Source organism: the organism of the source record quoted next, unplaced genomic scaffold (genome assembly GCF_019419815.1).
Source record: "Pyrus x bretschneideri cultivar Hongxiangsu unplaced genomic scaffold, Pyrus_bretschneideri_v1 Contig11, whole genome shotgun sequence".
NCBI lineage: Eukaryota > Viridiplantae > Streptophyta > Magnoliopsida > Rosales > Rosaceae > Pyrus > Pyrus x bretschneideri.
In genome coordinates, this window is record NW_025999402.1 from 6,422,809 (window position 1) to 6,439,168 (window position 16,360).

The 16,360-nt window shown below is 37.6% G+C and overlaps 2 protein-coding genes across 4 annotated transcripts; both read right to left on the reverse strand.

The window, feature by feature from the left end:
• Positions 1–1,977: 1,977 nt before the first annotated feature.
• Positions 1,978–10,815, reverse strand: LOC103930589 (topless-related protein 3). Of its 2 annotated transcripts, none has more exons than XM_048576519.1 (25): positions 10,505–10,815; positions 9,228–9,407; positions 9,008–9,121; positions 8,435–8,593; positions 7,688–7,868; positions 7,451–7,580; positions 6,979–7,058; positions 6,736–6,871; positions 6,493–6,602; positions 6,244–6,313; positions 6,082–6,155; positions 5,898–5,993; positions 5,730–5,822; positions 5,324–5,451; positions 4,938–5,172; positions 4,678–4,848; positions 4,500–4,586; positions 4,258–4,410; positions 4,063–4,173; positions 3,797–3,976; positions 3,582–3,710; positions 3,381–3,476; positions 2,890–3,072; positions 2,633–2,808; positions 1,978–2,535 (listed from the first exon to the last, which is right to left on the reverse strand). In XM_048576519.1, the coding sequence occupies exons 1-25, from the start codon at positions 10,582–10,584 to the stop codon at positions 2,316–2,318; spliced, it is 3,372 nt and encodes a 1,123-aa protein (XP_048432476.1). In that variant the 5' UTR covers positions 10,585–10,815; the 3' UTR covers positions 1,978–2,315. The 2 variants fall into 2 exon arrangements, with proteins under 2 accessions (XP_048432476.1, XP_009338217.2); XM_009339942.3 differs by having other exon boundaries at positions 6,979–7,094.
• Positions 10,816–12,500: 1,685 nt separating this feature from the next.
• On the reverse strand, positions 12,501–16,027 carry LOC103930590 (probable protein phosphatase 2C 34). Of its 2 annotated transcripts, none has more exons than XM_048576538.1 (6): positions 15,651–16,027; positions 14,111–14,330; positions 13,631–13,939; positions 13,360–13,477; positions 13,045–13,268; positions 12,501–12,864 (listed from the first exon to the last, which is right to left on the reverse strand). In XM_048576538.1, the coding sequence occupies exons 2-6, from the start codon at positions 14,249–14,251 to the stop codon at positions 12,637–12,639; spliced, it is 1,020 nt and encodes a 339-aa protein (XP_048432495.1). In that variant the 5' UTR covers positions 14,252–14,330; positions 15,651–16,027; the 3' UTR covers positions 12,501–12,636. The 2 variants fall into 2 exon arrangements, with proteins under 2 accessions (XP_048432495.1, XP_009338220.2); XM_009339945.3 differs by having other exon boundaries at positions 14,111–14,418.
• Between the last annotated feature and the right edge of the window lie 333 nt (positions 16,028–16,360).

Here is a 16,360-nt window from a genome sequence, read left to right on the forward strand (position 1 = left end):
TCCTTCTAAATTCATAATAATACCAATTCAGAAATTGAATTACTCCAGAATGCCAAAGAACCTTAAATTTCCTCTAAATCAAGCAATATAAGAAATAAAATTACATTTCCAAAATCTATAAATTTAATGGATTAAACAGTAAATATACTAAATGGGACTTCAGCCATCGAAACTAAATCAAGAACAATGCCTAATCTCTGTTCTTTCACAAAAAGACAAAATTACCAAGATTGATAATTATATACTGTTAAAGTTAACTAAGTAACCAACAGAGATAAGAGTAAAAATATAAACATAAACTGAAAAAGTTAGTGATTACTTGTGATCCATCCCAGAGCTGACCCCAGTAAACACTTCCAAATCCCCCCTCTCCAAGTTTGTTGTCATAATTAAAATTGTTTGTTGCTGCGTGCAGTTCCTTCAAGGAAAAGACCCTCCATGTTGGCTGCTTCTTTCCTCGTCCTTTTCTGCGCATCAGATTTCCATCAAATCAAATTGAATGGGAGATATATACCAAATTAGGTGTTTTAGTGAATCAATATTCTTCAAAGCAAACAACCAACTGCTCTAAGCAGATGTATAATAGCAGAAAGCCTGCTCTACTACTAATAAATGAACCAAAATCAACCCAAAATCCATAGCAAAGAGGCCAGCTAATAAAAGCCTGCTCTACTGCTCTACTACTCGATACCCTTCTCTTGGTTGCTGGAGAAAATGAAATAAAAAGATGCATTGACTGCTAAATGATTGTCAGTGGCCAAGTCATTAGAAACAGGACAGAACAAAAAACCAAGCATAGTCAATCCCTAGATGCCTGTTTGTAATATTTTTTACTGGGTTGTTAAGATCCCACTCAACACTAATTCTTTACCCTGTCCTTTTCCTTTTCATTCGAAACCGACAATTCGACATTTGAATTAATAAACTCCCCTTTCCTTCTCTGTTGATCTTAGCTAAACCCAGAATGCAAATCCTCCATTCAAATCGCAAACCCATAAAAATATTAAAATCTGAGAGAAACCCATAACCTAAAATCACCTCAACTTTCATTGTATCATCCAAATAACCCTATCACAAGATTTTCTCCAAATTAGAATCGACTACTAATTAAATAATAAAACAATTTTCTTAAAGCAAACCAACCAACATAAATAATCAAAACCAAAATTATCTAATTCAGCTGGGAAATAAACTACGAATCCATAAATCCAATAATTACCAATCCATATTTATTGTAAACAGAAATAGTTTACAAATGAAATCAGGCACTTATTAATACTGTAACTAACAAACAAATCTTGATTTTGTGATCACCAATTCAAACATTCAAGTTACCCAAAAATACAGAGGGGAGAGAGAGAGAGAGAGAGAGAGAGAGAGAGAGAGAGAGAGAGAGATACCTGAGGACCACCAAGTTCGCAGAGCTGCTACACGGAAGAGGACGAGGAGGAAGGTTGCGAAGGGGACGAGGAGGAAGGTTGCGAAGGGGACGAGGAGGAAGGTTGCGAGGCTGCACAGAAGAAGATGAGCAGGAAGGTTGCGAAGGGGAAAGGGATGCAGAGGTGAAGAGAAACGGCTGAGAAGAAGAGATTTTGTTTTTAGGGTTTGTTAACTGATTTTGAAGTTGTAAATTTTGCAAAAGACCAAGGGCATTTTTGTCTAAAAATATTGGAAATTTCTGTTCCACAGACGTGGAACAACCCGTTCCAGGGTGGGGGTGTGGAACAAAAAATCATCCAAAATCTGTTCCGTGGAACAGCGCGTTTCACTCATTTTAGGCGCACCAAACGCGGGACGGAACGCCTCGTCCCACTCTGTTTCGTCCCGTCCCGCGTACCAAACGCGACCTAAATGAACTCGAATTTTGGATTACACCGATCCAATCCAAATCTGATTCGTTTACTGTCTAATCAGAACCAAACGTAGGGATTCTTTTGGAAAACAATCAAACACATAAACCCTTTACATGGGTACAAATAACAACAAAACCTTATCCCACCAAATGAGATCGGTTGTATGAATCCTAGAACGTCATTACATCCAGTTTTACATCAAGTCTTCTGTTTGCTCAAAATACCTTGTCTTTTCTTAAAGTCTCGTGAAGTCCCTTTGAAGTAACATAACATCATCTTAATTACCAAAATAAGCAAACATGACATAAAAATTGTCACTTTCGAGCTGACTACTTGACTACAACTAAATGCTACACAAAATGTCCACAATACCTTTGATAAGGGACAAAAGAGCAACTTAACCTAAGTTCTGTAATCTGTACTCGTAAATTACAGCCAAAGACATGTGCCAAGAACTCGAAGCTACTCTCGTCTTTGCTTTTGATCGAGCGCGTGGTTGCTGGTGGTAGACGACGATGTTCTTCCATTAGGTATTCCGTTCTCAACAGGTGGAGACGAACCCCACTTTCCTTCTGATTCGTTGGGTTCAATAACTTTAACAGAACCATCGCCCAACCCAACAGCGAACTGGGTTGGTTCTTGTGGATGCACTGCAACGACCAGCGGGTACATGGCTTGGCTTCTACAATGCAGTACGCCACACGATTAATTAATAATGACTGAATCAAGAACTAATAATAACAATCTTGAATGTTCGTGGTGAGTTTTTGACAGCTTACCCGTTCAAGACCACTTGTGGTAAGTATGCTGATGGAGCAATACGGCATCTGAGTCTTAGGCTATCGGCATCAAACACCCCAATGTTACCGTCACAAAAGGCGGCATATATTAGTTGGCTGTTGCAGGAGTATGCTGCATGAGATATTGGTGCAGGAAGTGGATCTTGTGGAAGCCACTGAAATGGAAGAACAAAGTCAGAGTAAGCTAATCTGTGATCAGCCCTTGTTTATGTCAAACATTCGAGAGAATTTACTACCTGTTGGATGCGATCCATCTTTGAGGCATCATATATTGCTAGTTGTGTCTCGTGAACCACCAGCAAGTGAATTTGATCGGAATGGAACTGCACTCGAGTCTCACCAACAGTTGCCTTTGCAGAAACCATATGAATTGCAACCGATTTCCGCTTCTCCCATGTATCAATGCTCCACACACACAGCTGCAGGATGCAGTTAAAAGTATACTTTAAATATGGAAAGGGCAAAACCATCAAGCATGGCAAAGGATCGTTCAGCCTTTTATCAAAGTAGGCACATAAGAAACCAATTCATTTAGCAGGTAGATTAGAACGAAACACGTGGGGTCAACATATGCACAAATATCATGCACTAGAATACTGTACTTTTTACACACGTACGCTTCACTATTTTTCATTTCAAATATGACATTTGTAACAGTTTGCATAACAAAAATTCTCCGTGGTTAAACGAGATAAACAAGATAAAAAAGAGCCCAAATTTCACTTACTTGAGCATCAGCACCGGACGAAACGAGTATATTAAGATTGGTTGAGAAAGCTAAACCAGTTATCCGCTTTTGGTGACTCTTCAATTTTGATTTCACCTAAAATCAACAGAAATCATGTAGGTCTTTAGCAATGCAACATAAGAATTAAAATCTTTGTGGTGAGAAAGAAAATAAGACTATGTAGAAAACAGAAGCAATTACCTCATCAACTCGAACATTGTAAATATGGATGGTAGAATCTTCCATTCCGATGGCAAGGATGTTATTATCTTGAGGATGGAATGCTAGGAAAGTGGAAGCAGGAGGAGGCGCCATGAATGTTGTCATTACCTACAAAGCAAACAAAATCACGGGGAACCATAAAAAAAGAATCCCAATTTTTAAAAAATTAGCTAGACATGCATGTAAAAATTTACCTTGAATGTCATCATGTTGAATAACGAGACCTTTCCGCCACAAGCTGACATTACATAAGAGTCATTCTTTGAGAGCGCTATGCATGGAATTGCTTCTTCAAGGTTGACGCCTGCGACATCGTTAGCCATAAGAAGACCACTGTTTGGCTGCCAATGCAGCGGAGCAACACTGGCAGTGGCCTTTAAACACACAAACTCAGAAGATTGCATTTACAAGAAATAAAAAATAAAAAAAATGATTGAAACTTTTCTAGGTTAGTTGTTACCTTTCCAGTTGGATTTTGTTCATTACGGACCCACTTCCACAGCTTCTGCACACCATGTGACCCAAGTGCCAAAATGCCAGCACCCGAGTTTGTATATAGGAGTCGAACGACCTAAATTGAAATGCATTGGTTTAAGAATCTCATGGCAAATAAACATCTCAATACAATATCAAGAGCGTGAAGTACATAACAAACCTTGCTAGAAGTATCAGTTGTGTCAGGCATGGTAACTAGCCGGCACTGTATAGGATCCTGAATTTCAGTCAACAGCCAGGGTTTAGGTTTATCCACTGCATCCTCTACGCTTCTCAGTTTGTCGAAACTTCTACTGAGGTGATCAACTCCAAGCTTGAAAGAGAGCCAAAGAAATCAAATCAACGCAACGCCACTTTAGGAAAAAGAAAAAGAAGATATTTACAAAAGATCGACTGACATACAATAATTGGAGTAGACCTAGCAGGAGAGCTCCTTTCCACTTTACAATTGACCGCATTTGCATTTGTAACAGAAGCCGAGCCGGATGCCTGAGACAAATAAAAAGGTTCTCAAAGATGTAAATGAAGAAAAAATTGGTAAACAAATTCACAAAAAGCAGATTAAAGAAATTATTGAAACCTTGATAGCAGTGGATTCAATGGGAGGCCTTAATCCCTCAAACAATGTGGTGGACTCGATAGCTTTCAAAGTTTTAACTCCAGCAGCATTTACAAGTATTTTGAATCCGTTGTCTGCAGTTGTGACAGCAAGAAGATTTCCTTCCTTGTTGAATCTCAAGCGAGGGAGGCTCTGAAACATATAATATGATAACATCATGCTCTAGTTCGACAGCCAGGGGAGTTTTCACGATAAATGAGAAGTTATAACAATATACTCACCGGAAGTCCACCCCCAGCATCTATGGTAGTCATAACATTGTTATTGTCCATATCCCAAAACTTTATCTGGCTATCTTCACCGACAGCCAAAAAATGATTTTGTGTTGTGTCGAACTGCACAACACCTGCTGATTTCTTCCTGAGTCCAGAATATGTTCTCTTTATTGCTCCTTCACTTTCATTCCATTCAACTAGATACGAGTCTCCCTCTTTACTTGTTCCACAAGAGAACAATCTGAAGGATAATTGGAAATGATGGAACTCGCATAAGTTTTGATAAGACATTTCAACTATGATGTAAAAACTCTTACGTTCAAATAACACGGAGTAAATTGTTTTACTAAATATTCAGTTTGTAAAGGTCCATCTTTAAAAATTTTACATACCGACTTCCGTCTGCACTGTAAAGCATTGTGGTACACGACTGGCTAGGAGCATCATAGTCAACTCTTGAACCCAAGTTGTCGTACAGCCAGGCCTTTATTTTCCCATCAGTAGCAGTTGAAAATATGAACTGAAAATTCAACGAACACCAATTACTGCACATGGTAATGAACAGAAGACAACAAGGTCGCAGGGTAGTTGACCACACGTTCAAAAGAAGTTTCAAACAAATCGCCTCAACCAATAAATCTAAGTAATTAGTTGTTTCAGATAAGCAAAAGGCTAAAACTTCAGTAAATCAGAAAAATCATTTGAATTTAAGATAACTTGCTCGAAAGATTTGCTTCCCAAAAAACTAGCAAGAAATTGATTAAGCGCACAAAAGCATTCCATGTTTCGCAAACATACCTGAATGTTCTCCTTGTAATGAGGACAGATCGAATAGACGGGAGCATCATGACCTTCAAAGTTATATAGCTTTCGTCCGGTTAAATCCCATACCTGTTTCACTTCATTTAGATAAAGTGGAAACTTTGCATACAAAAACAAATATTATGATGAGAACTCTAATTCTACCTTTATTATCTTATCATCTCCACAGGTCACAACACAGAGTTGTTTATTTGGATGAGCAAATGCTAAGTCGTTCACAGCACCGTTATGGGCCTCAACCTGCGAAAAATAAGGGATGCAATTTGAACAGCTGTCACAAGTTTAGCCTTCTTGATCAATTTGAAAAATTATCGTCATATGACCTCACCTCCAAATGTTGGCGTAGATCATTAGGTCCAGTATAAACGTATAAGTGAATCAAATGTTTGGTAAATGCAACCCCTACAGCAGAAAAGAAAAAAGAAAAAAAAACAATAAGATACACAAACAAAAATTCAAGAAATATTTGCAAACTTCGAAATGTACATACCCACAAAACTCCCATCTTGACTCCATGTCACACGGCTGACAGATACGGGTATGTCCTTGCCAACAGTGGCCTGCATAAAAACTAAATTGTTACTATAGCCGCATTTCAAATCCCCAAACACTACACAAACGTATAGGCAAAACCCAAAACTGCTTCCGTAAAATTGCTTTATTTAACACCAGACCATATAAACTTCATAGCAAGCAAAATTTTAACATGAAAAAAAAATGAACAGAACATAAACATGACCTGAAATTGCAGTGAACATTTTGTTATATCCCATATCTTGAACGGCTTTGAAACCAACCTCTCCCGCGACATAAGTTCCCAAAGAGTAATGTCGCCATTATTAGAACCAACTGCCAGACATGCAGTGCAGAAGACTTAGAAGAGAATGCAGACAGCCCAGGGGCGAGGCAACGTATTAAATAGGAGCTTATTTATAATACTAATCAAACTTTAAAAGCCAAACAAGATGAGAAAAAGTCAAACCTAGCAACAACGTATGGAGAGCCGGGTGAAAATCCATGCTTGTGACAGTAGATCCTTGATGCAAGTTAAAAGCCACTGTTCTGGGTAGATCATCCAGTGACCAAGAAGTTTGTTGTCTAGACGTTGGATATGCAACCTATATGTAAATCAGTGACAAGATTACTGCAAACAGAAGGGGAAAAAAAAAAAGGCAACACCAGATATTCCAAAATTAGATATGAAACAGAATATTGCCTAGATTACCTCCTCAATAGATTGAACAGGTCGTAGTCGTTTCATAAGTTCATGATCAGCACTCTGATGATCAACCATACTTGGAGCAGCTGGAGGTGTTCTTGGACGTTTCAAGATTGCAACGCCTTAAATTCAAAAATAGAACGTTCCGACATAGATATGCTAGGAAATAAGTAAATTTGCAGAATGGAAACCATACTCAAAAAGATGAATTCCTTTGATCATGAAATCAATTGAATATTACTATAACCCGTACTGTAACATTAGACCTAGAATTGCTAAGAGTTTCCAATTTGGCTAGCCACGTAAAACTTGAAAGTTGTCGAAAGTTCATTCCACAATATGTGCAACACAGAACTCGAATAACATTGCAGGGAACATCAACATCACACATATATCCTTTTTCCTTATAGTTCTTTTCTTTCCCAACTGGAAACAAAAGAGATATTATATTAAAAAAAAATCCAAGTGAAGTTCTTACCTTGGTTCTGTGGAATGGGCATGGATGATGCATTAACAACAGCTGCTTGCACAGATGAAGAGACTGAGGAATTGGCCATCCAACCTGCTAAAGCATTAGAATTCACAGCGGCTGCACCGACCGAAAAGGGCTATACAAAGAAGACAGTTATTAGTCCGCACTTTTATATCCCTAAATTATAATCAAGGTGGCGAAGAAAAAAAAATATCAATGCTTATAAAATGTAAAATATCATACAGCATGAGGTCCGAGTGAAGGATAAGCAGTGGGTTTTGCAACTGCGGCAACTGGAGGAGTAACAGGTGTAGGAGTAGAAGTATGAGGGCCATTTGGAGCTGTACATGTATGATCAGTAAATAAAGTTTTGATGTCCGGATTTACTCTTGGATTTTTGCATAACTGGTGCTGCCAGTTCAAACTACATGAAAGTATCAGATACCAGACAAATATCAGCTTGGCACAATAACCCGAACAATAATGACAACTTTACAATACGAAAGTTTTAAAAGAACTTCATTAGCCCTCCAAACCCTTACCAGGGTCCCAGACTGCTATACGACCCAAAAGTACAAAAGGCCTCTACTAGCGTATGATTTTCTTTCCCTTTGGAAAGAAGAAAGAAAACATGAAAAAACACAAATGTTATTGATTGCCAGTTGGGCACAATTTCAAAATAAAACCAGCTTCAGTCATTCAATCGTCGTTCATAAAGGTGACACAAGTGCTAGAAGCAACCTGTGCTTGAACGAAATGAATCAATTAGAATATAATCGATAAATAAGACTTTATTTGAAACGTTCAAACCAAAGAAAAAAACACTGAAAAGCTGAAGCACAAGCAAAGGAAGTCAAAGCTTAGCTAATTTACGGAGATAGGGGAGGGGCAGAAATCTCTATTTCAAAATGTATAAAAATGTTTAAAACACCTATGAGAGGAAAGACAAGGGGGAATCCAGGTTTTTTCATCCAAGAATATCACTCTGACCTTTGATTGATTAGAGTCCGCAGTCTTGATGCCTTCAGAGCGGGAAACACAAGCTTATCACGAAAGAGGGGATTTGCTTCTATAAGTTTCTTAAGCTCTATCAACATAATGCTGCGAGCCGTTTTGGTGTCCCCATACTTGGAAAGCTGTTCATTTTCCCTGGTAGTTATTTCCAAAGAAAGAGATTAGTTACATACATGTACCGTAAATTAGGAGTTCTAGAGTATCATAGAAAAACAAGCAATCCCATATAGCCGTACATTTTCTCTTTCCTTTTTTTTTTCTGCTAAATTTACGACATATGGCTGAGGAATTTGAACTTAGATCATTATAGAACAGGTCCAACAACCAATTGGCTACACTCTGGCCACCCTAATTCTAGATCTCAATTGTCAAGAATACGCATTGCATCTCCTTTAAAGTAAAATTTCAACTACAAGATGGCCCACTCAGTTGATGACAATACATCAAAGACGTAAAAGAACTCACTCCTCGATAAATTCTTGTCTTATATGCTAATTTGGCTTTGTCGTAATAAAAACCGACATTAAACAAATATATGCAAGAAACTACCTGAAATTTCCAAGAGTTAGAAGCTGTGTGATTTCTTTGAAAAGTTCTTCATTAAATGTGGAGAACACTCTCAAATCATTAACTAAGATTTCAACAGCCTTCGGCTTTTCTTGCCTACACAAACAGAAAAACAAAACATAAGATTACTCTTCCCCTTCCGGAAAATGATATTTCCAAAAAGCAAAGAAATACTAACAACAATAGTAGACTTAAGGATTACCGATCAAGTGCTTCCAGATATTTCTGCTTCCTTATTTCGAAAAATATCTTCATAGAGTATCTGTTGTCATCAACTTTTGTAAATCCTGATAAGTACTTCTCCACTTCGTCCCATTCTCCGGCCTGAATTTTCTCTTCAAAGTACTTCATGTTGAAAAAGAATCCTGATTCTTTCTCAAGCCTACAACGTAAAGGTGTCAACTTTTATTTTTTTATGAAATTTACAAACAACAAAATAGAACAATTTGGGGAGCAAAAAAGAAAATAAATGTTGAAACGATATCTTTAGCTAAAAATCAATCACACATGGAAATCATTTGAAATTTTTGTCAAACAAGTGACTTCTGAATCTTGCCTTAGTTTTCTACTATCCTATTGTTTGTTTACGTTAGATCTCGTTATCATTATTTACCAAACTAAATCCCAATTAAAACAAGACGCTTGCTTGACCAAGCTTAATAAACCAACTTAGATGAATTTCTCTATCATTATTGTTTGTTGTATATTCCTATCTTCATCTTCCATCTCTTCTTTACTTTCTCAATTTCTCTCACACTACAACCTCATTTATTAGTCAATGAATTCAGATTTCAAATAGAGACAGAGGCCACGTTATTGACTCTAATTTTCACTAATCAACTAAGCTTAAATGCTACTATTTTGCTCAAACTAAGCAAAATGTACCTCTCTCTCTCCCCCGGGAAATGCTAAGGAGACTCTCAATGGCCTATCTGCCACCTCATGTTTTTGGCACAATGTTTTATAATGTTGGCACGGAAATTATCATTAAACTGAGAGGTGGCAGAGAGTCCGTGTAGAGTCTCCTTAGCATTTCTCCTCTCCCCCTCCCCCCACCCAACGCAATTTTCCGCGCAAGTCGCCACCAAAACAACGCAATTTAAAACCGACCACAAGGGACTTTACACATGTATATCCTTCCATCTCTCAAAATTCATACCAATAACGCGTGTAAAAGCCTCAATTAAGCCAAAAACCGGCATTAATTGTCCATTTTTCACAACAAAACCGGCATAATCAACGCCAAGCCAGCAAACACGACTCACTTTCGTAAAAAAATTCAAGATTAAAAACAACAAAATCGAATACGAAAAGACATAAACTCCATCAATCAAAACCACACAATCAGCACGTAAATCCAAAACCAAAACCGGCCTCAAAAGTAACGGGTTTCCGTTATTAAACCGTACACACACGTGCACACGTGTACAAATATTATATATGCAAGTACAAGAGGATTTGGGAAAGCTTTCAGCTCACCTGTGTACGGACTCCTTGAACTTCTCCTCTTCCAGAAATTGGAGTATCAGAAACACCAATTCTCTGCTCAAAGACGACATTTTTCGATCCTCAAACCCTCAGCCCCCAGAAATCCCTCTCTTCTTCCCGAACAAAAACCAGACCTCTCAACTTTCACTACACAAACAGACACAGATTAACGTCAAAATTAACACGCTCGAGCTCCGAATCCGAGCTCAGAGAAACCTCCAAATCCCAGAAACCATCGATATTTCTGAGGATGTTGTACCTCGCGCTTCGAGGACTTCTAGGGTTTTGAAGACCGCACAGATAGAGAGAGAGAGAGGGGGGGGGAGAAAGAGAACGCGATGGATTTATAGAAGTCTCGCTGCGTTCGATGCAGGAGTCTTTCCCTTTCTACTGACCTATCACTGATAAGCATAACTACTTATCGATAAGCAGTCTCACTTATTTACGTACGTTTTTTAAGTTATCGTGCGTGTGGGAATGAGATGTCGCGGATTCGAAATCAAAATACAAAACCAAGTTGAATGTTCGGTACTCACGTCCATTCGAGCACCATGCCTTTACTTTTCGTACTTTCGCTTTCGAGGGTGGGGGCATTAATTAGGGGAGTTTAATGAATGGAAGCGACTGTCTTTCTGTCACCGATATATCGGGAGATAATCGTGAGACGATATGAGCGGGGCTTTTGGATAAGAAGGCAGATTCTCTGTTCTCTTACTTTCCGTGATATTCTGTTTTGTGTAATCACAGTTAAGTTATATTAATATTTTATATTATTTTTTTATAGAGATAATAAAACAAAAATGAATAGTAATATAAAATGTTAACATGATTTAACTGTGATCACACAAACAGAAGAGCACAGAAAGCACAAGAAGTAAAAGAGCAAAGAATCTACCTCCTTTGGATAAGGTTTGTTTGTTGGGACTCAGCAGGCATGAATGGACGAGGTTGCTTACCTCGCGCGAGTTTTTATCGAACTCGTGGCTCGCCTCGATATCTTACAATTGCTGTCGTAAACTGTTATTGCCTGTGGTCCTGTCGGCGCGACTCGTCGCATCTAATTTCTTTGGGCCACGCAACCCGAACCAGGCCTAATCAACAAATGGGTTGGGCTTCTGTTGCTAGCCCAATAGCACGATAGCGTAGTTTCGTCCTTTGTAGGGGTTGTAATTTTCAAGTCTTGTCCTTGAAGCTTTTAGAAAATTCGTCGAAATAGTTGTCTCGAGGCCTTTGTGGGAGCAGAGACTACCTACTAAACAGCAAACAATGCGACATTTGATAGTCGTTTTTTATAACGAAAAACTAATAAAAATGGTTTGAAAATTTTGAGTTTTAATCAAAATAATAAAAATATATTATGAGTGAATAGTATCAAGAGTGACTTTTTGGAGTAAAAATATCATTTTTTATTAAAATAAACAGTACGGAAATATTTCGTTAAAACTCCTTTTTTAATAAATAACATCTTTTTGCGATAAAAAAAATTATGGATGGGGTTGCAGCGCAATAAAAAGTGATTATGAAAAATACCTGTCAAAACAGTTGTCTCGAGTTAACATCTTTGGGACACTGCCCACTCGCTAGCAAACGATACGGCCTTTGATCGTCGTTTTTGTAAAAATAACAACGTTTATTCGCCATAAAAAAAGTGATTATGTATAATATTTGTACCGTCGTAATGAGAACCTTACAATACGAAATCCACAAGAGATGCAAAGTTGATTAAGTTGGTAAGGATCATTCTCTTCGCTAAATCAAGGTTTACGTTTGAGTCTGATTAACTCCCTCTTAGTGGTCGATAAACCAAAAAAATGTCTAAGGTTCTCTATGTAAGTCCTCAAAGAAACTTATGGTATGCCTTGATCCTGAAATAAGTAGTCTACCCTGGTCTTGAGATGTGTAGCCTCCCCTCCCCCTAAACTTTTTGTTTAAAGAACAAGTGTTTCATATGCTTGTATCTTAAAAAATTTAGGAATTTAGGACTAAGTTGATGGAAACACCGATAACTGTTGGATTGAAACTTGAACCAAGATCTTTTGGTTGCGGAATTTCCTAAATAAAAGACCAATAAAAATTCAAAGGTACAAGATGAACAAGGAGAAGGAGCAAAGATTCTGCGTTTTTTATTTTGGGGTGGCAACACTAATAGGGTGCACTTGCTGGGATTCAGAGAGAGGGGAAGTAGAGTGAAAGAAGAGGCAAATGGCAGAAATGTCGTCCATCGCTATTCCCCTCCTCTTCCGCTTCCATGCTTGCGCAGCGCACTCCACCAGACGCCTTGCAGCCTTCGCCCTGTCTGCCGTGGAACCTACAATCTGCACGGCTTCTTGATTCGAAACGACATCCCAAACCTACAAGCAAAAATATCAAAAATGTCTTTAGAGTCCGCGAGAAATGGCTCTCTAGAAAATACTTATGTTCATAAGCGCTTTTGCTAAAAACACATCGAAACTTCATTAAACGTTCAAGTGCTTCGTGCAGAAAGTGCTTTTACGACCTCAAATTACTGTTGAAAACAATGCAGTACATACCCCATCAGTTGCCAACACAACAAACTGATCTTTCCTTGTTATATTTCTATGTGACACTTCAGGCACAGAAATGAGACCAAAGTCCTTCAAACAGTAATCTCCAAAGGCTCTGGACATGGCTAGTCCGGGTGTTTCCCCGTCCGGCTGCCATACCCTTTGCACTCCAGGCTCATCATCTAAACAAAAAACCTGCCCATTGCTTTGAATTATTCGCTCCGCCTCCTCTGCAAACAAAACCATTAAAAACATGTAAATATGTGTAACCATATGTTATCTTCTTCAGTTTTATGTGTTGGGAGAGGGATAGAGACTGACGAGGTAAACTAGGCTTGAAATCGACAGTAAGCTGAACCGGCATCAAGCTTCCATCGTCTAAAGTTGTAGCCAAAACAGCCCGAGAGTCGCCAACATTGGCTATGAAAATAAGCTCACCCTAAACAAACAAAATTCGGAGATACTTTCGTGTCAATGCCGATGAAAACTGCATAAGGTCATTAGTTTATACTTGATTTTTTTGGTAAACATCCAGCTACAATTGCAAGCCTAACAACAATTTGAACTAGTTCAAGTGAAAATGAATCAATACCTGTCTGACAATACTCAGGGCAGTTGTTCCACTGTAAAAGGAATCGATCCTACGATGCTGTTCGAGCTCGTGATCAATGGCAGCACAAGTTTTGATATAGGAATCCTTCCATATGTTAAACCGGTGATGCTTTTTATCCGACTCCAAGTCGGAATCCGGGCCAATAGAAGTTTGACCTAGTGTCTCTTGCCAACTGCACAACAAAGAGGGTGGCATTGTTTCTCTTATCTGTTTCGCCACGAAATGTCCCCATGGACCGTGCCCGTCAAAAATCCCACAAAACATCATGTCTTCTTGGCACCCAAATTCCTAAAACCAAAACAAATGTCAATATTTCAGAGACGGACTGTGGAACTACTTGCTTATATATCGTAGTCTATTTTATCAAGTTTTCGTCACGCGATGCGTATAAGTTTGTTTTGTATTTAATTTCCAATGAGTACTAATTTAAGGTAAGAAAAATGCACAACATTTGCTTACCTCCCACACAATGCAGCAATCCTGGTTGACTCCTTTCTCGCCTCTCTTCGAAAAAACAGAAGCAAAGTTATTTGAACCATCGACATTGACAATCCCCGAAGAGCGTAGGATCATGTCATTCTTCTTCGCCTCCTTCGCCATCGCTTCTGCAGCTCCTCTTGCACCTGAATCCCCACCATTGTTCTTCCCTTTCTTGAACAATAGGGATCGCGCCAATCCGCTGAACATGGAGGATAAGTGCCCCATTAGCTATGTCTTTGCTTAGCTATTCCAATTCCGGATTTTCCAGGTTGTAGATTCAACAAAATCTGAACAATATTGAACATTTATAAACAATTAAACATCATTTTAGGCAAGAAAATGCTTGACCTATTTGTTTTTTTTGAACTTTTTTAACATTCTTCTTAGAAAAATGCAGAAGTTTTAAGCAAGTTGAATTGAACAACTTGACCTGAGTGAGAGTACTGTCACTGGCAAAAAGGCATTCTCTGACTCAGAAAGGCAATTCTTTCATTAAAAGAGCAAAAGTTCATAACATACGTGTATGGTAATTACAAGAAGGAAGACTTTGAATGCGGTTTTAGTTATGAAGACTTTGAATGCGGTTTTAGTTATGAATATTTTTTTACTGAAATCTTGTTGGTTTTCAATTTTTTATCAAAGTTCTTGAAATGAATATGATAATTTATTTCTATGTATGTTACTATATTTTTTAAATTAAAAATTGAAATTTATAGTTTATATTAATGAGATTTTAAATAAAAACCATAATTTGTGGGATTAAAAATAGGGTACATTATACATATAACAAATTAGTATATTTAAGAATGAGTAATTTTTAAGATTAAAATTTTGAAAAAAATTACATGAATGGGTACATATAAGATTAAAAAATTAAAAACATTTTTTAAAAAAACTAATGGGTACAAACTTATTCTAATTTTTTTATGTATTTTGGAAATATTTTGAATTGAAAATTAGTTAGGAGTTTAATAAAGGTGCGCGTATTAAAATTCTAAATCAATTATTAATTTTTATTTTGAAAAATTATATAACCGACATGTAAATTCATTATTACAACATTAATGTTAAGTACTTAGATCAAAATTTGAAAACTAATAAAATTTCAGTGAACATTAGGAACTAGTAACTAGGGACGGATACTAATTTGTCCTTAGATCTATACTAAATGGGGAAATAAACAAGTAAATTATTCTCCTTTCCTTCACTTTCTTCGCTTCCATAAACTAAAAGCTCTGCCGTTTGAACCCCCTAACCCTTGCCTACAAAAGTTACTGCAACCTAAAGAAACCCAGATGAGACTTGATTAAGAGAGGATTAAAATAAAAAAGTTGGGTTTTAAACTTTCTCAGTTACCAAACAAAACCCAGAAAGGAACATTCATAAAGGAAGCAAAAAACAATTCAATTTGAGCTTCTAAGCTACCCCAAAAACAAAACTTTTCATTTTCTCAGCAACCAAACAAAAGGCTCCAGTAAGGGAAGAAAAAAACAACCGAAGTAGACAAAGAGATCAAAACCTTGATATCAACTCCAGCAAAATTTGACCAGAAAATTTCAGAAGCTAGAAAGCTGGAAACTTGACGAAGTTGCTGGAAAGCTGGTAATCCGACCGGATCCCGGCGTAATCCCTACGAACCCAGCTGAAAACTTGAGGAACTGAAATTGGAGACCGATGAGAATCCATAACACCCAGTCTCTCTCTCTTCCTCTTAGTTTTGTGTTCGTGTTTTTGTTTGGCAATGGTGGAAGTGAAGTGATATATATTTATCTGAGGAGGAGAAGATAACAAAGCTTGCTGTGCATACAAACAACACACTATTTCTCAACGCAAACTCTACGAGACTACGTCATGAAACCAAAAGGGTTTTTGCTTTTTCAACTTACAAAGCTATTTTATTTTATTTTTCCTTCCACTTATATAGGCAACTTATGTTTAAGTTTCAGAGAGGGACCGGCTTCTTTGCGCTCTCAGTTTTCTTACTCTCATCCCCTCTTATTTTATACGATAACGGTTAAGCTACGTTAACGTTTGATATTAATTTTTTTATAGAGATAATAAGACAAAAAATAATAATGATATAAAATGTTGATAAATAAAAAATGATGAGAGTGTATGAGAAATGAAGGGCAGAAAAGAGAAGCCAGGTCATTCATAGAGACGGTCACAGTGCATCCATTTGATATAAGATACGATTTGTTTCGTGAGATGGTCGATGAGGTATTTTTT